Genomic DNA, 24,233 nt, shown 5'->3' with positions numbered 1-24,233 from the left:
CACTCAATGTATTAAATCTACGGAGAAGTACAAGCCTGTATGATAAGAATATTAGCAGACATAATTAGTACACGTTCAATGTATTACGTATGAGAAAAAGCACAAACCTGTTCATCTCAACTTATTTTAACATTGTACAAAAATGATAAAACGTACAATCAGTTTAACATAAAATAAGTGAACATGAGTACGTAAAGACTTGAAAGTAGCTTTTATCAAAATTCATTTTAACCTCAAGTTATATGTTTGAACAAATTCAAGATTACTTAAAAGACATTCAAAAAGTAATGTCATTTTATTCTTAACACGTTTATTTTGATAAAAGTTAACATATCTGATACTACAGGATATGTTCAGTGTCACACCAGCATAATTACATGCAACAATACATTACAAAAGGCTGAAAGGAGTAAACACCGAACTGGTTCAGTAGAAAACCATTCACACAAAATAGAAAAATGAAATGATGTATCCATTATTCATATAACATACAGTTGAATTATAGTTTCTATAATGTTTTAAAGAAATATCGCAATATTTTGAAACTTTGTTGTTTGAAGTTGCCAGCATAAAGACGACATTGTAAGTTTGAATTTCAGCATGAACAAAAGCAACGAATGTCGTAACAGTACAATAAGCGTATGAGGCAGGATTATTTTGTCATGTATAGCACTTTTATCTGGAGGTCTGATACATATGTATTTAAACAGATATGTTCACCATTTTCGATTTCTATACATAACCATAGAGAAGTCTCAACGAAGTGTTCTTGAAGAAAGGCTATTTTGAGGATCTTCCTAAATTAAAATTTAATTTTTAAAATTGCAGTAGTGTACTGGCACACAGTGGAATACTAAGAGACCGCATATAACCCTTGTTCAATTACTTCGAACGGACATAAGCCGATCTTATTGACTCTTGTCCGTGACATTTTGTTAAGCGAGTATTGAGAAGACATTAACTATACGTGTATTTTAAATCAAAAGGATAAGCTGAAAGGTCGAAATTGCATATAGACATGCAACTAGATTGGAAAAAAATATTCGGAAGTGGCATGCAGAAATACAATTAGATTTAAGAAATGTTGGAAAGCGACATGCAGACCTACAAGAATGAATAAATAGATACTTACCACAATCAGGAATATAAGACTTCTCGGAATAAAAGGAACTGGATCTCCCTTCTCTGACTAATACTGTGTGCTCATTGGCTCTAAAAAAGTTTATCTCAGCTGTTAATAAACATTACGTGAACTTTGTGTTCTACATTAGATATGAGTAACGATGCAAGTTATACAATTACAAGTGTATTAAAACTATTTTAAAATAGACACAAACCAAACTATACTGTATCACATTAGACTCTCTGTTCAAGATTTATCTACATTTTAAATACGAGTTGTCTTAGTAATTTACGTATTCTGCTTGAAAAGTACAGATGCTTAGATTATAAAACAACACCTGTGTTTTCTTTCCATAATACCAACAGTATAGCATAACATACAAGATAATATTTAAAGACAAAAAAGGACCTGTCCCACCTTCTAAACTAAACTAAAGAATTAAATAAATAAATTAATTAAATAAAGCCAGTCCTTATCATTCATATAGTTATGCTACTCTAAAATAATATAAAATATTCAAAACCATCTCTTATCATTGAAATATCTACCAAGCTTTCTCTTAAACTCACTTAAATTTATTGCTTCCACAACATCCGAAGGCAACCCACTCCAGAGGCTAACCACCCTGTTAGAAAGATCTTAGCTGAAGATGACTCCTACCTTGCCAAAATTTATATTTTTGTCCCCTAGTCCTTCTACTCTCATTATTAAGTACGAAAAAAGATGATGCATCAACACTATCAATTCCTTTTGCAATTTTAAACACCTCAATAAGATCCCCTCTAACTCTTCTTTCTTCCAGAGAAAACAATTTCGAAGATCTTAATCCCTCCTCATATGACAACCCCTCCATCCCAGGCACAATTTTAGTATCCCTCCTCTGAACCATTTTAAATAATTCAATGTCTTTCCTAAGGTAACGAGCCCCAGACTGAATACAATACTCCAAATGTGGCCTAACCAGTAACCTATATAATGAAATTATAACTTTTTTAGACTTGTATTCAATATTTATGTAGATACAACCTGAAATCCTATTTGCCCTACCACTGGCAACAGCACATTGCTTCGATAACTTAAGAGACTGATCAAGAATTACACCAAGATCCCTTTCTTTCATGACACTGTTAAGGTTATTCCCATTCAAATTATACTTATAATTCAAATCATGATAACCCACATATATTACCTTGCATTTATTATAATTAAAACTCATCAGCCATTTATTTGTCCAACTCACTAAGTGATCTAAATACTTTTGTAAAGTAGCAGCATCCTCTTCCCGGCTAGTAACACTTAAAACCTTAATATCATCTGCATATTTAAGTAATTTATTGACAATTCCTTGATCTATGTCAATGACATAAATCAAAAAGAGCAAAGGTCCTAAGACTGAGCCCTGAGGTATCCCACTTCTGACATTAATCCAGTTTGACTGAACTCCATTTGTAACAACCTTCTGCTTTCTTCCAGCCACTCTTCTATCCAATTTGCTAACTCATCTCCCACACCTATAGAGATAAATTTTGTACAAGCCTTTTATGTTGCACCTTGTCAAATACTTTCTGAAAATACAGATACACCAAATCTACTCCATTACCCTCATCTACATAAGCAGTAAGCTTTTCAAAGAATATCAAAAGATTTGTAAGGCAAAATTTTCCCTTAGTGAAACCATGTTGAATATCCAATAAAATTCTAAATTTAGTTAAGTAACCTTGCAAAGCATCTTTTATCAGACTTTCCAAAACTTATCCCACAACTGATGTAAGACTAATAGGCCTATAATTACTAGGACAAATTTTATTACCCCCCCTTGAAAAGAGGAGTGACATTAGCTAACGTCCAATCATCATAATCAGATACAAACCTTCCTTTATCACCATTCAATGGTTCTACCCCCCATCCTGACATTTTGTTTACCGTTAAGGTATTTAAAGAAATCCTTTCTGTAAGTTTTACATTTTCAGCCAGCAATTTTTCATACATCCTTTTTGATGTTCTAACTTCCTGATGAACCAACTTTCTTGATCTTCTATAATCTCGATTGAAGGTTATGGAATTTTCCACAAGAACGATTGTCAATTTATTAAATACCATAACTTGCTTGACCTATGAAACTTTTCAAGGCATAAAATATATTAAATATATTATAATATACTAAATATTGTAGTCACCCATTATGAACGTCCACTGGTGTCACCTTGTTCCACATTGGCGTATGCTGGGCAGTCTTTCTTTTGCGAAATCCTGAACCTTCCCAATCCTACCAAATTAAGAGTTGTTATGGAATCTATCACGTATCAATGAGTGAATTTTAACATACGTTTTGTGATAAAAGAGGGTAGATTACTCCTATGTTCAAAGGAGCCATATAATTACATGTTTGCAAAGTAATTCCTCAATCAATAATAGTTATTTCTAAACAGGCGAAAGTAAAACATTACAGATCAAATGACATTATTATAATATCATAATAGAACAGGTGCCTGATTATAAGAAAATAACCAACATTATAAGGTTGAAAAAACGCAGTGTTTTCTACAAAAGTATAATATATTCCTAAAAAGGTGAAAATCACGAATAATCTGAATATTAGAAAATAAAGTGATTTTAAAAGAAAAAAATTCAGAACAGTATATAACTTTAAAACATCATTTTGATACCATACATCCATTATAAATGCTGAAGTTTAAAACTAAGACTGAAAGGAATAAACTTGCAGCAACTAAATGTAAGATTTCATTTGATTGAAACATTACCGTACTCACAAAAGTTCGTAAACTTAATTATAGAGTTTGTGTTCGTATTTGTAAAGCTTCTTGAAATGTTCATAAAATATTTCATTTTTAAACTAAATAGCAAAGATTTGATGAATGTTACATTTCTAATTTAAACTTTTTCGACTTCGTTCTTTTCAATTTCGAAGCAATCATATAAGCATTTTTCCAAATGGGACTTAATTATTATATTATTCAAGATAGATTTACTTTCAGGAATATAAAAAAGCTACACATTATTTTAGCATTTTGTGGGAGGCGTGAAAATATTATATCACTTTTCAAAACTCGAAAATCTTAAGAGATTCTCCCAGTTTTAGATAACCACTATATTATGCTCTTCTATTCGTTGGTGTTGTTAATGAGAGTGACATTTACATAATCCCACTGGTGAAATTTACTTAAATAATTTATAGGCATACAGAGTATTCTCAGGCCACTGACGCTTTTGTAATAGCTTATTATAATTCTGTAACGCAACAAATACCAGTGCGTTACTAAACAACAAATACCAATACGTCACTATGTAACAAATACCAGTGCGTTACTAAACAACAAATACCAATACGTCACTGTATAACAAATACCAGTGCGTTACTAAACAACAAATACCAATACGTCACTGTATAACAAATACCAGTGCGTTACTAAACAACAAATACGAGTACGTTACTACATAACAAATAACAGTACATTACTAAACAACAAATACGAGTACGTTACTACATAACAAATAACAGTACATTACTAAACAACAAATACGAGTACATTACTACATAACAAATAACAGTACATTACTAAACAACAAATACGAGTACGTTACTACATAACAAATAACAGTACATTAATGAACAATCAATGCAATGTTGTAAATAATTTTCACAACATTACACTTAGTTCATACTAGACTGTAAGACAAACATATCATATTTACCATATATGTGAATATCTTGTTTGTGAGGATCAGAACGAACATTACAGCTAGATCATACTAGAGTATAAGACGAACACATCACATACGTGTATAGCCTGTTTGTAGGGGTCAAAATGAACATTAAAGCAAGATCACAAACACATTGTTAACCACACATATGTATAACATGTTTATAGGAAACATGACGAATTTTACAGCTAGATCACACTAGATAACATAACCAACACATAATATAACCACGCATACGTATAACCTGTTTGTAGGAATCAGGACGAATTTTATAGCTAGATCACACTATATAATTCAGTAGATGTGCAATTTGATTAATTTTTTGAGCGACAAACTGTATACCCAGCCCGACAGATTCGGTGAAAGTTCAAAATTTTTGCAGGTTATTTAAAGGAGACTGCATTTCTCCGTCTTTTTTTCTCTTGAAAACACAGAATACACGAACAAATTTGTTAAAAATGAGTAAGATCTCTGCGAGAATTTTCAGTAGCGTGTATTCTTGTTTGTTTGTTTGTTATGAATTTCGCGCAAAGCTACACGAGGGCTATCTCCGCTTGTCGGCCCTAATTTAGCAGGGTAAGACAAGAGGGAAGGCAGCTAGTTATCACCACCAACCGCCAACTCTTGGGCTACACTTTTACCAACGAATAGTGAGATTGACCGTCACATTATAACGTCCCCACGGCTGAAAGTGCGATCATGTTTGGTGTGATATGGGTTCGAACCCGCGACCCGCGATTGCAAGTCGAGCGCCCTAACCACCTGGCCATGCCGTGCCCGCATTCATTCTCTAAGAAAACTTGTATAACAGGGGAAATGGATCGGAAGTGAGGAGGTGTAGCAGTCGATTCGAGAAATTTTGCAGAAATGACTAATAAGTTGCCTCACTTCTTGTTCAAAGCAGCCAATTTTACAGTAGAGATGTGGTCAAGATTTCTACTGTCTGAATTTGGTACATTTAATACATTAAATTTAATAATACTTTTGAATTTTGCTTCTACGGAAAACTATATACTACATCAAGAAGTAAAAAATATCCTCAAAAATATTTCAGTTATGTTGTTGTTGTTTTTGTTTGTAATTGAGCACAAAGCTACAGAATGGGCTATCTGTTCAAACTCAACTATTTACAGTAGCTACTGCAGTAACGATAAAGGGTTTATTGTATAAAATATTTTTATTTTTCAATATATGTGAACGTTTATTATGAATTTGGTTTGCTTTTGGGATATTAAGTTAGCATGCAAATTTGGTCTGGATCGGTCAACTCAATTAGGAGGAGATGCGTTCACAGACAGACAGAAAGGTTTCCTTCATATTTGATAGTTACCACACCGGTATAGCTTAATATGTATAGCGCATATGTGAAGAATGGCTGTACCCCAATTTCTATAGTCAGCTTTGGACAAATGAAGCACATCATATAAACCACACGTGTATAACACTGAAGCTAGATCATACTAGCGAACATAACAATCACATCATATAACCACACATATGTATATCCTGTTTGTAGGAATAAGAACGCACATTGCAGTTAGCCTAAAATATGCTATATTGTAAGTTGTAAACATCACTTGTGTTTGAGAACATGTTCAGCACCTAATGTAAACTTTTCAAAAGGACCAGGAAAATACGATTCAAGAATATAACGCAACAAATTTAAAATGTTTGCTAGTAGTAACACTGTATTATTTAGGAAATTCACCGAAGTACGACAACGTCTTCGTACAAAGCATTGTTATAAAGTAAGAACTTGAACCTACTTGTTTAGTGTGTGGTTAAAACAAACTTCAAAACCTAATGTTCGTGTTTAACAATATTTGTTTCTATACTTGGTTTACTTGCTCGGTAATATAAAATTATGCAAATAATTTATATATATATCATACGATACTGTCTAAAGTTTTATATATAATCTAATTATTACATTTTTATCATTAAGAACTTTCAAACATTTTTTACAAAAATTAATTATAACTTAACTTCCGCATATGAATGAAATGATTTAAGGACTAATAAAACGAGCATCTGGATTATTGTAAGAAACTCCTAACGTTGTTGGTGTCAACAGTTCAGGTGATATTTAGTAATGTTTATTACAAAATGAAAACATAGAAGTTCACATTAGCTAGCAAAATCCCTTGACACCATGAGCTGCGACCTACAGTTTAGTGTCACCTCTCATCAGCCCAGTAAAGTCAATTACACAGATTGTCACACAATAACTTTTATATGATTTTGATGTGGAGAAAGGCTTTGTGTAGATTTTAGACACAAATACCTTTATATTCTTTCAATCGGAAAAAAAGTTTCATCTTAACTGTATATTCTCATAGATTAACAGAAGGTAATTTAATATTAACTGTCTTCACAAATTTGGTGCTTCAAATAGCACTCAAACATTATTCTGTACTATAATGGAAAAATCTCTACTGTTATCACTTACATTTCCTTTCTTAATATTAACGTTCTCTACTATTTCTGTTCTAGTAGAGTCGGATCTGTGAAGCTGGGAAGCATTTTTCCCCATCATCTCCTCTGCGCTACAACCCATCAACTTTTCAGACGCTTGGTTCATGTACTGTCATAAGAGAAGTTCTAAAACTCATTTAAGAAGGTAACCGTTTTCTTACTTGTACAAACCGACACATTTATTCAATCAATTTCTCTTAGTTTGACTTCACTTATCTATTAATTCTAAGCCTTATTTAATAAACTCTAGCTTTACAAGTACTCCAACTAGTTTAAAGTTGTAATCTAGTATAGACTCTATAGAGATTCATCGTTATATCAAAATTAACCCTACGAAATAAATGATAATTTACTTTTACCCGTCTTCCACCTGCCAAAGAAGTAGAGGTAAAGTATACATAATATTACAGAATATACAAACGATTTCTTGTGGCTGTACGAATAAAGGATAACTTTAGTTTATTACTCTGAAAACTTGTTTTACTGTTTTCTTCTTTTAGGAATTAATGACTTTCTACCGTTCTTTTTGTTTGTAGTTTTATTTTTGCCTTAAATACTTGTTATTTGTAGGTGGGTTGGAAGTTTACAAACGGTGGCATTTTCGTATCAAAATGTATACGTTCAGTTTGATCTTGATTTTCACTTTTTTCAGATGATATAAAATACAATGAGCAGTTCTAGTTTGATTAAACAACAATAATTCTTGAGAAAATATGCAAACAGAAGCATGTTATACGTAACAATATGTATATTTTTTCATCGATAACAAACCATTTTGGTAGTGTTTCAAACATTTGTGAAGCGCGAATAATTGATTAAGACAGCGTTACAGTTCGTTTCAACTTTTGAAAAAAACAAAAAGAGGTTATAAAGTTTTTTAACATTTCAACGCCTGATATCATTTACTAGACAGTTTGGATTACCTGTATTTCCTGGTTCTTTCCGGTTACAAGAACAGCGTCACAAGAGTTTTCCAGGGCAGTGAAGAGCGCCTGCGTTGCATGAAGTTTCAGACGGGTCATGATTTCGTTGCCCTCAATAAGGATTAGCTCACTCAAACACAAAGTCAGGCTACAGCTTTCTAGAAACCACTTAAACAATCGAAACAATAATCAGGATATCTTTGTATTATTGTTTTTTTTGGGGGGGGGGGATGGGGAGGTGGTACTTTAACTAATATGATATAATTGTTTCTTGATTATTTCGTCATAAATTAATGCCCTTACCAAAATATGATTGTATGGTAACTCCAGTACCAAAACAGAGTTACACAATTATGTTACTACCAAGGTAGAGCATTCTAATGGCACTAACAATACACTTATTATAGGATTCTAACGTTAAATACACTTATAACTGTACAGTGATGCAACTACCAAAGAAGATTTTTATGATATATTATGATATAGTTGTATCATACTATTGCTATCCTGATCAAGTGCAATTAAAAAAATAAAAAATGCTTAGCTTATATATATATAAATTATGGGAATAAGCACCTGCAACATTCCAGCCATGTTCGCCTAACGTTGGAGTCTCGCAAGGTTGGGTCTTAAGTTCTATACTTAATATTTTATACGTTAATGACATGTCACAGCCTCTCCAGTCACTAATTAATTCACGTATAGCAATACGCCGACTTTATAGCGGTTTTGACCACATCGCCAGACCTTCCACCCCACTCGCTACTCAAGAATCACTCAGTCAGATCACATTTTGGTGGATCATCCTTAATCCGTCTAAGACTCAAGCAATTATATTTCACAAAAGCCTAAATAAGAAGTTCTTGAGACTCAAAACAGCCCGTTTAAAACTATATGACGCACCTATCATGATCATAGACAAAATACAATTTCTTCGTGTTACTCTCAACAACAAGTTTACATGGAAAATGCTCTTCAACGTAATTATGAGTAAAATGCAAATCAAGATAAAACTGTCTGGATAGGTATTTGGTTGTTATGCGCAGCCTGCGAGGGTCAGGATCTATTCAGACTTCTTCCTCCCTCCTTCACTATTGTACATTAAACTGTCAAATGTTATAAAATATTCACGAAGTCAGTACTTGAACACTATGTAAAACACTGAGTGTAAAACGCTTTTTATTAGGTAGTTTGCACTCTCAAAGAGATCCGTAGTAAAATGGCAGTTTTTTCACTTGAAGTAATTGCCAGATGCACATTTCACACATATAACACCCCTTTTAAATATACGTGTGATACCTAATTCTATTATGATATAATATGATACATTTTGATCTAGGGCAGGTGGACTTTTTCTTATAGTAAAATTGAGTGGAGAGAGAGATACTTAGGACTGTCGTCATCATGTATGATATAATGATCTATTAAGGTTAGTGAGTTGTTTTTATATACATTTTTATCAAATATATTAACCAACAATCTATGAGTCTGTCGTGGATTGGTCATATATTTGCGTATTTATGCACGAATTTTAGGTTTGTTGTTATGGGTACTCTGAAAACTGTGTTGATTATTGCATTTAATAAAATGCAAGTAAGATTGGGCTATCTGCATTAGCCGTTCCTAATTTAACAGTGATAGATTAGAGGGAAGGCAGTTAGTCAACACCATTCATCGCCATCTCTAGGGCTACTCTTTTACCAATGAACAGTGGGATTGACTGTCACATTATAATTCCCCACAGCTGAAAGGCGAGCATGTTGGGTGAAGAGGATTCGAACCCCCAGCTTGTGAGTCGAGCACACTCACCACCAGGCCATGCCAAACCTTGCACAGATAATAGGACACCACGTTAGTGGGCGTAAAATGTCCCCCTCCTCTCTCTCTCTCACCCATTTACAAAGTTTTCATCAGGCAACTGATGGAATAGGGCTCCATAATAACTTGTAACATGTCGGAAAACACCTTCACGAGACTACAAATATTTGAAAATCGAGTTCTACGCTGATCCTTCGACCTCTCGCACTACAATCTGTCATCCTACATAAACAAATCCTCACTTATTCCTTCAATCAAAGTTAGATTCATAAAATTAGCATTCAAATTCTATATAAAAGCACAAACAAGAAACTCAATCTCAGCCACTTTTTTCTTTGCAAAAATACACGTCCCAAGTTAATCTGATAAACAACAATTAGCACCTGATAACCTGGAGAATCAATGTGTAAAACAGTATAACTGATTTTATTATTCCAGTTTACCCTTTTGCTTACTCTCTTTTCATCTTTATTTTTTCAGGATATATATCTTGGGCATTGGGTGGACAGATCTTTCAGCAACCGTCCAGTGAAAGTGATTTTTTTCTCGGGGTTGTCCCGTTTCCCCTACGTCATATTTTGAGGCGTAGGATTTATTGATCCGTGCCGCCCTGCCTTATTGGCCGTTTATGAACTTTAGTTATCGTTGTTGGCGGCTTGTTTCCTTCAACCTAACCCTTGGATTTGTCTCTCTCGCACGGTCAGACATAGTTTAAAGAGTGGTCTTTCCGTTCTTGATGATCCTAAACATCCCACATAAGTCTTTTTTTCCACTATGCACACTAATACCGCAAGCGGGGTGAAAGGGAATTGCCTAATTTCCGAACGCCCCAGGTATCCAACTCCCAAATATCTGCCATAGTTTATTGTATCGTAATGTAATTGACCAAAAAGTGACTATAATGTTTTGTTCTTGAACAACTTAAAGAGTGGTCTTTCTGTTCTTGATGATCCTAAACATCCCACATACGTTTTTTTCCCACTATGCACACTTATACCGCAAGCGGGGTGCAACGGAAGTGCCAAATTTCCGAACGCCCCAGGTATCCAACTCCCAAATATCTGACACAGTTTATTTTATCGTAATGTAACTGACCAAAGAGTAACTTTTATTTTTTTGTTCTTGAACAACTTTGATTTTAAGTAAACACTTTACATTTTTTTTATGATTATAGGGTAGGTATTCCAGGAAATTTCACTTTGTAGGTTTCAAACAGTGAGGAATTATCGACGGTTGAATACACCGTAACAGTTCAAGTTCACACACACACACACACTAACACCAATGATAATTTTTGTTCATTTTAATATTCATGTTTTTTTGTGTCAATGTCCTAGATAATGTGCATGGAGCACAACCTTCTCGATACCTGCTGAAATAATGATTTTAGTTATTTAAATGCAGCTGATGCTAAATGCATCACTTATTTTAAATTACATATTATTAGATAAATAGTTGACATTTTTACTTCATTTTGAAGGTCCGTTTTATCCAACCTTTAGGGTTAATCACAGCTGAGATTGTTACTAATACTAGCCATGTGAACTACCAATCCTCTTGACGAATACTACAAATATAATGAAAATTCCGGGTCTATCTTTCAAATGGATTTTCAAAACGTTCCAGAGCAGTTCACTTCATTTGGGTTTGGGGGGAGGGGGTTCTAGGCTGTGAATGGCGGATTCTGGTATTACAAGCCTCAAACTCTTGTTGAACATGCCCTCTCCCTCCCCGTTGTATGCTAAACAATAGAACAGATCTTTTCTCACAAAAGTTTATCAATTCAGGCAGCATAGCATTGTGAAGAATGTTATATGTAACAAGACATTCACGAATGCTTTAAGGTCATGTCCAAATCAGCTAAAACAGATCTACGTCATATTTCTAAGTTGGAGTAACACAACCATATTCAAAGCATTTGTCAACCAACAACGAGTAGCAGTATTCATCACTAAACGTTATGACTATGATTGTTCAATCCTAAAGGTATAATGAGTAACCATCACCTTACATTGTGTTGAATGGCCATGGCCCACAGCGTGTCTGTATTATCCAGCATTATAGAGGTCCCCGTCTAATGTGGATGATCTGGACTGTAGTCCTGAAGTTGCTTTAAAGCTCCAGATGCTGAATTTAATTTTACATGTATGGCTTTACTTCATAATTGTTTCAAAATGTGTACAAACGAAGAAATGTTTCATTTTAGGTTTCTCAGTAAATGCTTCATATTTGCACATCCCAACATCTTCAATTTCATCAACACATTACCTACAGTGGATCTGAGTATTAGCAGGCAGACTGTAATATCTCAGACTCTCATGCCATCAAAGTTACATTCAATAAAAATTCCTCTCTGAACATCTGGGAGTTCCTTTCCTTTGGCATCTTGACTCTAACTGGCTATCAAATAGAGAGAAGAATAGTACAGTAATTTAGGCATAGAGCCAAGGGCCTTCAGTAGGCTATTACTCATTCTTCAACTCTTCCATGATGGTGACAAACTTTAGGGGAATTTAAATATAAAAAAGAACTTGGGGTGATTTAAAGAATATCAGGAACACAATACAGAGCACATCCAACTAACAGAGGCTACTTTCAACAAGAGCACCCAGAATGTTGAAAGACATGCATGCATAGATAAGTATTGTTTCGCACCATTAAAAGAGGAGTGTATGAGCTAGCAGGCCATGCCAAAGCTCATAAGTGATAGAGTAACATAAAGGAGAAAAAAAAACTATGAAACAAACTATTATGTACTTTGTGATAAGGAGTGTTGTAGTTGCCAAAAGCCAGGAACAAAGCTTAAGTCATGAAAATTACGTTAAAAGAGTTTATGTCGCCTACTTTGTTAAAGTAACGTTTGCCAAGTGATAGAAGTCGACATTTTACTGCTTATAGCTTGGTGTAAGAGCGTTTATAGATAATGGGTATGTAACGTGGAATGCAATAATGTACATTTTGTACGGTTTGATACCGTAAACTGATCATTAGGCATTGAAAGTGTTTCCATACAATCATACCCCATTAAAGTTCGAAATAAAGACTTGATAACGTAAAAACGACTTTGGCTATTTTCTTGACTTGAAGGGGACATAAATAACGTTTAAAATACAAAACGTGTCTTTTAAAGGGATTCATTATTAGCCTTTATGATGAGCATTAACTAATGAACCGGTTAAGCCACTTCTGGATCTGCCAAACACTGGAATTTTACGTACAAACCACAATACAATATCATATGCAAGCTTAAATGTGAACAGATTTTTAGTAATTGAGAAAATAATATTTTTAAAGGGATAATGTAAACAACGGATCCTCGGTTCACACGTGCGTCGAAAGAGATTTTCACTGGAGCAGCACTATTGTATAGGAAATTTGATAACGAGCGGATAATAGAAGGAAATATTATACTGTGTCATCTGCTGGCCGTCATAAATCCCATAGAGAAGTAAGCCATGGAATTAATATAAAAAACCACCGAATATGGGTTAATTAAAAGCTGGGGGTGTATCGTCCCAAAATTTTGCTTACACAAAGAATGTATTTAGCATAAAAAATAGAATAAATAGAATTATGTGTTAGTTATGATGAGATAAAATTACTGTATAATGTCAATAACCTCACACCTCGGTTTAATTGGTTTTATGCAATTTAGGCATCTGATGAGCAGTCATGTGATCTGAATGAATAGTCCCAAGATCATAATTAAAAATTAGGTAGAGGCGGCTTTACAGTTTTTACACTTTATGACATTTCATCTCAATAGGGAGTAATAGCTATTACGAACAGTAAACAAAACCTGGAATCGTGAGTGTTGGCGATATCCTTAGTTATGTCCGACAACTAAACTTAAATAGCAGTTTCTAGGGCATTTTTAGTGTCGCATTTTGCAAGAGTTCCCTACATGCTCAATGGGATTAAAACTCAGTGACTTTAGAGGTTACTCCATTCGGTCAATTTCCCTCTTCATCAACGAAGCTGATCACCACTTTAGTACAACTGGGAGAGGATACTAGCATTCATTATGCTGAAGTAATGTCCAATTGTAGGACATGTTCTTTTTAATGTGTGGCATTAAATTGCAAGATGTAAAGGTCGGTACTCTGTCGAATCTATCTCTTTATAAAAGCTTTATATACCTTGTCAAATCTACCATTTTAAACGAGGCATTATGTATTTTGCCGAATCTACCTCTTCAAATGAAGTGTTTTGTACTTTGTTGAATCTACGGTTTAAAATAAAGTATTATGCTCCTAGACAAATCCACCAACTCAAATGTAGCACTAGTGTTCCATGGAACCCACCTTTTGTGAATGGAGAATTATGTACCTTGTCGAATCCATCACTTCAAATGAAGTATTATGTACCTCATAGAGTCTACCAATTCAGATGAATCGTTCTGTCAAATATTCCACTTCAAAATAAAGCATTATGTACCCAATCAAAGCCACCACTTCAGTACGTAGCTTTATGTACCCTATCAAATCCATCACTTTAGAATGAAGCATTATGCATCCCATTGAATCCACCACTCCAAAACGGAGCTATGTACAAATAGAGTCCACCCCTTCAAAATGTAACAGCACGTATCCTGTCGAATCTATACCTCAAAATGTATTATTGCTCATCCAGTAGGATCTAGTACTTAACATTAAGCATTTTTTATTATTTCGAATTCAGCATCTAAAATATAGCAGTTTACCTATTAAATCCACAATATAAAATAAAGCATTACTTCTCCTATTGAATCCAAAATTCAAACTTATTCATTACTTATCATGTGAAATGTGGAATTCGGATTATTGGATAAATTACATTGTCAAATCCAAACCCTTTAAGCCAAACATGACACTATAAATGTAGCATTACTTATACTGTCCAATTTTACTTTGAATTACTACATTATTATCCTGACTAATTCATCATTTAAAATCTAACTCTACTTATTCTGCTGAGTTCAACACTCAAAATTTGCATTACTTATCATGTCGTTTCTGATACTCAAAATACTGCATTACTTACCATGTCATTTCCAACACTTAAAATACAATACTACCTTCCCTGTCATTTCTACACTCAAAATGCTAAATTATTTAATCTGTAGTTCCTAACATTTAAAATGTTGCACTACTTACTGTGTCGTATCTAGCACTCAAAATCAAGCATTACTTACCATGTCGTTTCTAACACCCAAAAGAATTATTTAACAGGTCATATCTAGCGCTTAAAATATTGCATTATGTACCGTATAGTTTCTAGCACTCGAAATGCTGAGTTAATAACCGTGTCATTTCTATCACTCAAATTGCTGCATTACTATATCGTTTCTAGCACTCAAATTGTTGCATTACTGACTGTGTCGTTTCTAGCACTCAAAATATAGAATTACTCATTATTTTGTAAATATCAATAAAAGTAAAGCAATGAGGCTGAAGTGGTATTACCCACACTATTGTTTTGCTATTTACCCTTTTAAGTCCAGTTCTCAAAATGTAATAATATCTATCACTCAAAACATTCCACTACACACTCTGTTGAGTAATAAATTAAAATGTAGCGTATCTCACAATATTTGCTCCCTGGGACTCAGTGGTAAGACTGTAGACTTATGACGCTAAAATTCCGGTTTTGATATCCGCGGTGGAGAGAGTACAGATAACCTATTGGGCTTAACAGCAACCAAACCAACAATCATAATTTTGAATTCAGCTGTGAGTTTGTGGCATTGTTTACCCCGTGTAATTCAGCTTCCAGGTGGTTGCACCTTATATCCTGTTGAAGTTAGGATGTACATCCTTCTATTACTTACTCTATTGAATCCGAAAGTTACATTTGATATCCTATCTCTTAAAACATAACATTATTCATCTTATCAAATTCTGCATATAAAAATGAGTACTACATATATCTTACATTCATAGTTTCAAAGTGTTCCAAAATGTTTGACCTGTTGAATTAAGCGTTCAAATTATTGCTTTAACTGCCATGTTAAGATAGGTCCCAAAACGTAAAAAATGCAACAATGTCCTCTTGCAGAATCCATCAATAAACACAAACTATTACTTGTCCTATGAAATCGACCACATTCAAAATATTGCTTTACTTAACATATTGAATCAAGAACTAAAACGTTTCATTACTTATTCGTTGAGCCTAGTACTCAGAAAATAGCATTACTTATCCTATTGAGTTCGAAATTCCAGGTGAAGCATTATTTACTCCGCTGAGTTCATAACTCTAGGTACAGTATTATTTGCCCTACTGAGTTCAGAACTCAAGGTGTGATTAGTAACATTTACCCTGCTGAGTTCTAACCATTAGGTATGAGTAGTATTATTTGCTCTGCTAAGTTCAGAACTCGCTGAGTAGCATTATTTGCGCTACTGAGTTTAGAACACATGGTGTAGAATTAATTCTTCTTCTGAGCTCAGAACTCAAGGTAAGACATAATGTACCCTGCTGAACTCAGAACTCAAAGTGTAGGATTGTGTACCCTGTTGAGTTAAGAACTTATGTATAGTATTATACACCCTGCTGAATTCAGAGCTCAAAGTGTACCATTATTTACGAAGAGTTCAGGACACAAATTATAAGATTATTTACCCTGCTAAGAATAGAACTCAAGGTGTAGCATTATTTACCCTACAGAGGTCCGAACCCAAGGTGTAGCTTTGTTTATTATACTGAGTTCAGAACTCAATATGCAGCATTATGTACCCTGCTGAGTTCAGAACTCAATGTGTAGCATTATGTACCCTGCTGAGTTGAGATTTGAAAGTATAGCATTATTTGCCGTGCTGATACTTAGAACCCAATGTATAGCAATACTTACCCTGCTGAATTTAGAAATCAAAGTGTACCACTATTTATATTATTGAATTCAGCAATATTTATAATATTTATAATCTTTCCTGCATTAAAATACATTAGTTTTCATCAGTGGTTAAGTTGTCGAATCTAAAATTTCAGATTCCCAGTTATTAACCCGCTTAGTTTAACACTAAAAATAATAATAACGGAACACCACACAGAATTTTGCATTAACTACCTTGTCAAGTACAGAATTCAAAATAAAACAAGCTTACCCTGTCAAATCCAGCATTCAATATTTTAAATATCAAAGAGTCTTCTTTTTCTGCCAAACTGTAAGGAAGGATTATAAAAATAATCTTCGGTTGCGAGTCTTATTCCATAAAAATATTGAAACAGTATAAGTGTCTGAAGCTGGAAAAAGAGCTACATAATACTTAAAAGTGGTGTTTGAACAAAAAGTAGAAAAAAACAAACTGAAATTTTAAAATTTACGTGATAGGATTTCGCTTCCTTTAGACGTATAATTTGCTTTACAAATATACAGTAAACGAAGTTGAAAAATTCTTCTGTATTGGATTTAAGTATGTTACAGCAAATAAGTTATAAGGTATGGTTATTATATATATATATATACATATATATATATCAACGAGTTTCCTTTTCTAAAGCTAAGAAAATATTATTTTTTACATTACTAATAATCTAAAATATACCATAATTACCTACCTCCGTTTCACAACTGCAACAAAACAGCTATAATGGTTATCTTTGGATAGACGAAACGACCTGCAGAAAAACATTACATATAGTCTCACAATATCAAGATTATGTTTTGGATTAACATAGTCTTCTACAACAGTTACGGTAAAAAGTAAGAAAAATAGTGTAACTTTAGCTGAAGCTGCTAGGTAGCGCCACTGGTAAGCCGAAGAGGAGAAGAAGTGAAAATCATCCTGAACAACAAAATTTACTGCTTGAAGCATGTGTCTTGGAAAATGAAATACATGTTTCTCGGCACGTAAGCTCGTATTCATTAGATTATTTCTGCTTGCGTGTAAAGTGATGAATTGTTGAAGTTCATTACACCCATGTAATACCGTAACGTAACTCTATTTTAACAAATTAGTACTCACACTGAAAATTTTTTCCTATCATTATTAGTGAAAAAAGAAACAAGAGTATCCTTTATATATATATTCATACCTGACTTATTCAAGTTACAATACTTCCAAACCTGAATCTTTCTACATCTACAGAGAACTAAATGGTGTTAATCCTGTGATTTTTCGTTCCTATACATTTCTATCAATATAATTTTATGTTGAGTTGTATTCTGACGGTTTACAGACTTGGTTTTGTTAGATTGTATATAAACTTTTTGAACGCCCTCTCACTAAATGATTTTTGGCTCTAACAGTATCAGTACTACCTAATACGTTTTTTGTTATTACTTAACAATCAAACCTCTTTGCTAGAGTAAGCTATTTTATAACGCGGGTGAACATTACTGAGTTGTAGGCCAATCAGCAATGGCTATTTTAGTTCTTACCGATTGGAATAAGACATGTTTCACTGTCAATTCATTGTCTGACAGTATGCTTATTGTAACAATATTTGCTGATTGATTTATAAACCGTCATAAGATCTGCGCCACGCCAAGCAGGTGCGTTTCACACAATAAAGAGGACAATTTCTCACCAGCGTTAGTATGTTTGTATACCACTCATTCCAGTTGCCACAATATTTCTTTTACATCATGGCCAGTTATAACAATGTATATGTTACTTGTGGTAACCTAGGGAACAGTGGACTCTTCTATTGGAAAATTGAACCTTGGACGTTTAAGGTTGCTATGGCTGATGAACATAGATCGGTGGAACTATTTGACAGTGTTCTTAATGAGACTGTAATAGTTGATTTAAAATAGAGTGTTGAATACAATGCACTTGTCTAAATAATTAGATAAGAAATGAGTTCTCTACTACTAGTAACTTTTATTTTAGATCAAAACCTAACATCCGAGTGGTTTCCTACAATGAAAATATGTCGGTATCGTCCTTTCTTCTGTTCATAACATATTTTATACATTTCTCTGTCCACATAAAGCTAGGTTAAGTGACCAGGTTTTTAATGTTTTATTCACTTCAATATGTTAATTGTAATCCTAATAGCAGACACCACTTACACAAAGCTCGCCTCTTCATCATTATTTCGAACTTTTATGATATTGAGCTAAGTTGTTCACTACTATGTTTAATGTATATATCTCAATAAACTTCTTTGTTTATATAATTTCTGTAGAGCATATTCGAGTTTGAAATATATGTTAGTTAAAGATATAAACGACCTTGTAACACCAATTGTTTTATTTTTTATTTTTTTGACACTCAACGTTTCGCGTTACAGCTTCTTCAGGAGACTTCCACTAAAACATAAATTTGTGTGTGTCTATTAGTGTAATGCCCCTAAAGAAGCTGTAAAGTGTGACTATGTGTGACGTTATAAGGTCGTTTATTTCTATAATTAAGCTTCTTTGTTTACTACTACTTTTCATCTGCAACGAAACATCATACATAATTTTTGTACAACTAAAAATAATAAATACAAGACTCATTGTTTTCAAATATAACAATGTTTCTACCACAATAAGCTAATCTATTTCATATTATGTTTAACTGTTATACTTTACATACTACTGTTACGTGTCTGTTCGTTTGTTTAATTTTCCGTAAAAAATTCTTTCCTAAAAATCTTCAGCAATACAAGTCCTTTCTTAAATAAAACTAGTTTATTCTTTCTCAATACAACTTTGCAATACACAGAATTTCCACAGTCACTTTAACTTAAGCACACGCTATAACTCACAACGATTCGCCTCCCAGTGGCACAGCGGAATGTCTGTGGACTTACAACGTTCGTAACCGGGTTTCGATACCCGTGGTGGGCAGAGACAAATAGCCCATTGTGTAGTTTTATGGTTAAACGGCAAACAGTTTCGTCACATATTTAGGAAAACAGTAATGTAAAAATAAAAAAAAAACCGTTTGAAATACATTTAGTATTTAGCATTTTCATTTAAGTTATTCCATCTAAAAGATCAAACGAAAGTAACATTTTCTCACCTAGCGAGAAGAAAAGGGTCGAACCCAGATGGATGACGAGTGTCTACAATCACTAGATGGTAATGACTGTTTCGTATACGATCGAGGGCTTGTGTGTCACTGGTGACAACGACGTAGTCGTACTGGAGTTTTTCCACTGCCAATTTTAGAGCTTTACACTGAGAATCCTCTTTGTCGAAAACTAGCAGCACCTTAATTTTAATGAAGAATGCCGGAATAATTAATTAAATACATAAAACCCTTTTTTTATAGCAATTGATTATTGGAATCCTTCGGAACTTAGTTATCCTCTAATTTGATTTTTGGACATAATCAAACAAAAATAAATTTTCTAAATAAAAAAGTTGAAAATGATACTTTTGAATAAAATAAGTTTGTAAGGTGGAATTTATCTTTATACATATTCATAATTTGACAAAACGTCTTATTTATGGTATTAGTGAAATCGTAATTATGATTAAGAACTATATACAAGAGTTCATATTAGTTTGTATAGTATTGCCATTAGTAACAATTAACAACAAGAGGGAATCTTCCATAGCCGCGGCACTTGAAATTCTTTTAGGCAGTATTAGAGTAAATTAAACTATGAGACCTTTATTTTTTCTTTTATTATCTATATTTTTGTGCGCCAGCAATACCAAGCGTGGGGCGCGCATATACCAAATTCAATTTTATTACTCCTCAGGATCTCTACCAGCCTGCACTCAAATTGAAATTAGTTTAGGCAGTATTGTAATAAATTAATTGATGAGACCTTGGGCGGGATCAAACACATCAATCGAAAGGGTTTGATATCCTGAATCCGATACTGCAATTAGAACTCAAGTTGGTGAAGAGATGACGGAGCTACGAGCTAAACGTTTTTACCCGAAAAACAGTAAAAAACAACTCAGCCATTCTATGAGCCACTGTGCCGCGGCTAAAAATTACGTATATTTCAGTGTAGTTCAAAATATTTATGCAAAAGTGAGAATGGTACAAGTTTCCATTTCCTACTTTTAATAAGCTTATTGCTTAACATTGGCCTCTGTTACAGTTATACCCTTGTAAAAAACACAAACAACTTGTTTTAATGGTACACGTAAGACATACTTACCTGCTTTAAGTAGCTTTAATTCTTAATAATATTTTAAGCATTATTTCAAAGTGAAGCTATTAAAAACGATCAGTAGACATTGTTTCTTCAAAACAAATAATTTTTATTCGACTCTTTCCTGTCATCAATGAAAAAGGCCAAAATTCAGTCGTATCATTGAAAACATAGGACAACAAGGGATGCTTACATAACCCTTCTCTATTAGTAACATAACCCTTCTCTATTAGTAACATAACCCTTCTCTATTAGTAACATAACCCTTCTTTATTAGTAATAAGGACGTATAGATTCAGTCATATCATGCAAACTAAAGGGTAACATAGGATGTCCACACAACTTTTTTCTGTTAGGAATAAAGACGTTTGTATTCATTCTTATCATTCACAGCATAGGACAACAAGGGATGTCTAGAAAACTCTTCCCTGTTCAGAACACCTCTCAGTGGCACAGCGGTATGTCTGCGGACTTATACTTCTATAAACAGGGTTTCGATACCCGTGTTGGGCATAGAACAAATAGACCGTTGCGTAGCTTTGTGCTTAATAACAAACAACAATAACTGTTAAGAACAAACACGTTTATATTCAGTCTTATCATGCAAAGCATAGGGCGACAAGGGATGCCTGCATACTCTTTCCTGTTAGGAGCCCGGCATGGCTAGGTGGTTAGGGCACTCGACTCGCAATCTGCGGGTCGCGGGTTCGAATCCCCGTCACACCAAACATGCTCGCCCTTTCAGCCGTGGGGGTGTTATAATGTGACGGTCAATCCCACTATTCGTTGGTAAAAGAGTAGCCCAAGAGTTGGCGGTGGGCGGTGATGACTAGCTGCCTTCCCTCTAGTCTTACACTGCTAAGTTATAGACGGCTAGCGCAGATAGCCCTCGTGTAGCTTTGCGCGAAATTCAAAAACAAACAAACAAACTTTCCTGTTAGGAATAAATAAGTTTATATTCAGTTTTATCATGATACTGTGATATCAGACATGACTAAACAAAATTGTATTTTATGAGCTCAAAATATTTTTTACAAGTTGTTTTAGGTATTTATAACATACAGACACACTGAGGACAGGTTTTTTGTTAGAAAAAATATAACTGATTTCCTTGGTTACCACCTCGAAATTAATACATACCAATTTAAATGAGCACTGTTTTATGTAACCTGTTCTCTTACAACCAGTTCTACGTGAAATGTTTACCACAAGGTACTGTTACAACCAGTTCTACGTGAAATGTTTACCACAAGGTACTGTTACAACCAGTTCTATGTGACATGTTTACCACCACCAATAAATTTTCTTATCAGTAACATTTCGAGTCATTGAGCAGTAGCAAAACCACAACCACTTCATGAACAAAATGAAATAGTTGCATTACACAGTGAAGAGTAACACGACGTGAAGTAATAGATTTTATTCATGAACTATCGATGTGTATAGAATTCTGTATTTTCTGACTAAAAACTGTTCGAAGAGTTACCATGTGAACAGTTATATGTGCGAACAACCAGCTTCAAATTCAAGTGATCTGTTACAGCAATTATAGTTTCTAATTGTTCGAAACTATTAATTTTTAAGATATAGAATTTTAAATCAATACATTTTCTGGTGCCCTGATTGAATATTAAAGATTGAAATTGAACTTTTTTTTTTCAATATCAGCCTTAATTGAACATTTCGTGACATCTCACTAAAAGAACTGACTCAGAAAAATGAAAAAATAAAACCATGAGCAGTAATCTAGAGATTTGATACAACCTTCAACATAAAAATAGAAAACAGGTTGCACGGTCAATGCTATTTATGACAACTGTAAATAGTATAAAAAGATTATATGTATACGGATTCTAAACAAAATTAAGCATTCGAGAGCTACATGCAATTTCTGATTAGTTTTTTTCGTGTTCGAGATTTAAAAGTTTAAACACTTAGTAGTAACAAGTAGTTTCTGTTTCGTATATTTTCGTATGCGAGATATAAAAAACGTAACCATTCAAGAGCTACAAGTAGTTTCTGTTTCCTTTCTTCCGTATGTAAAATTTACCAAGTCTAATCCCTCAGGAATTACAAGTAATTTCTGATTCGTTTATTTCCGTGTTCGAGATTTAACAAGTGTAGTCACTCAAAAGCTATAAGTATTTCCTGCTATTTGTGTACGAGGCCTAACAAGTATCGTCATTCAGGAGTTACAAGTAGTGTCTGATTCGTTTAGTTCCGTGTACAAGATTTAAAAAATCTAATCACCCAAGAGCTACAAGTATTTTCTGTTCGTTTATTTCCGTGTGGAGATATAACAAGCGTAATCACTCAGGAGTTACAAGTAGTTTCAACTTCGTTTATTTCCGTGTGGAGATATAACAAGCGTAATCACTCAGGAGTTACAAGTAGTTTCAACTTCGTTTATTTCCGTGTGGAGATATAGCAAGCGTAATCACGCCGGAGTTACAAATAGTTTCAACTTCGTTTATTTCCGTTTACGAGATATAACAACTGTAATTACTCAAGTGTTGCGAGTAGTTTCTGCTTTGTTTATTTCTATGTGTGGAATATAAAAACACGTAATCATTCAAGAGCTGCAAGTGGTTTTTGTTTCGTTTATTTCTGTTTACGAGATTTAACAAGTGTATTCACTCAGGAGTTACAAGTATTAGGTCGTCAACAAATTAATGTCGCGTTTTGAAACACTTTCATTAACCCCCCAAAAAATATACATCACGTATAATAGTTAAATAAACCGCCTAAACGTCACGTTAGTGTAGCCTATATTAATGTGTAAAGTTTAGTACACTCTAATCCCTTATAGTGATGGCACACGACGAGACACCATTCGGTATGTAATGCTGTTTGAATACAAGAAGGGAAACAACGTCTCAGTAGACACAAATAATATCAAAGTTTATGGAAATGTTTTGAACGTTCGTAAGTGTCAACGATGGTTCAGCAAATTTCGTTCAGGTGATTTAGCCTTAAAAACTGTGATGGCAGGAGCCAACATGTTGGAATTGATACTGATGCTCTGAAGGCACTTGTTGAGCCTAACCCAAGGCAACAAACTCGTAAAATGGCCCTGAAATTACATGTCTCTCATGAAACAATACGTAAACATCTAAGGAATATGGGGAACTCCATAAAGAAGG

The 24,233-nt window shown here is 34.0% G+C and overlaps 1 protein-coding gene across 5 annotated transcripts in view; it reads right to left on the bottom strand.

Annotated features, from left to right (window-relative positions):
• LOC106459010 (high affinity cAMP-specific and IBMX-insensitive 3',5'-cyclic phosphodiesterase 8B-like) overlaps positions 1-24,233 on the bottom strand; it is a 151,819-nt gene that overhangs the window by 52,243 nt on the left and 75,343 nt on the right. For 4 of the 5 annotated variants that reach the window (XR_002610493.1, XM_022385387.1, XM_022385388.1 and 1 more), the window contains exons 4-10: positions 19,998-20,188; positions 17,602-17,661; positions 17,148-17,205; positions 8,245-8,412; positions 7,296-7,430; positions 3,301-3,389; positions 1,133-1,212 (exon numbers count right to left, since the gene is read on the bottom strand). Coding sequence is in view for 4 of the 5 variants with exons in the window: in XM_022385387.1 (XP_022241095.1) it covers positions 1,133-1,212; positions 3,301-3,389; positions 7,296-7,430; positions 8,245-8,412; positions 17,148-17,205; positions 17,602-17,661; positions 19,998-20,188 (781 nt within the window). In the remaining variant the exon portion in view is untranslated. The remainder of the gene's footprint in view (positions 1-1,132; positions 1,213-3,300; positions 3,390-7,295; positions 7,431-8,244; positions 8,413-17,147; positions 17,206-17,601; positions 17,662-19,997; positions 20,189-24,233) is intronic. The other variant, XM_022385390.1, reaches the window with a different exon arrangement.

The sequence above is a fragment of the Limulus polyphemus genome, unplaced genomic scaffold, assembly GCF_000517525.1.
Source record: "Limulus polyphemus unplaced genomic scaffold, Limulus_polyphemus-2.1.2 Scaffold546, whole genome shotgun sequence".
Classification (NCBI taxonomy): domain Eukaryota; kingdom Metazoa; phylum Arthropoda; class Merostomata; order Xiphosura; family Limulidae; genus Limulus; species Limulus polyphemus.
The sequence above is the reverse complement of the archived record's forward strand: the minus strand, read 5'-3'. Positions and strand labels throughout refer to the sequence as shown.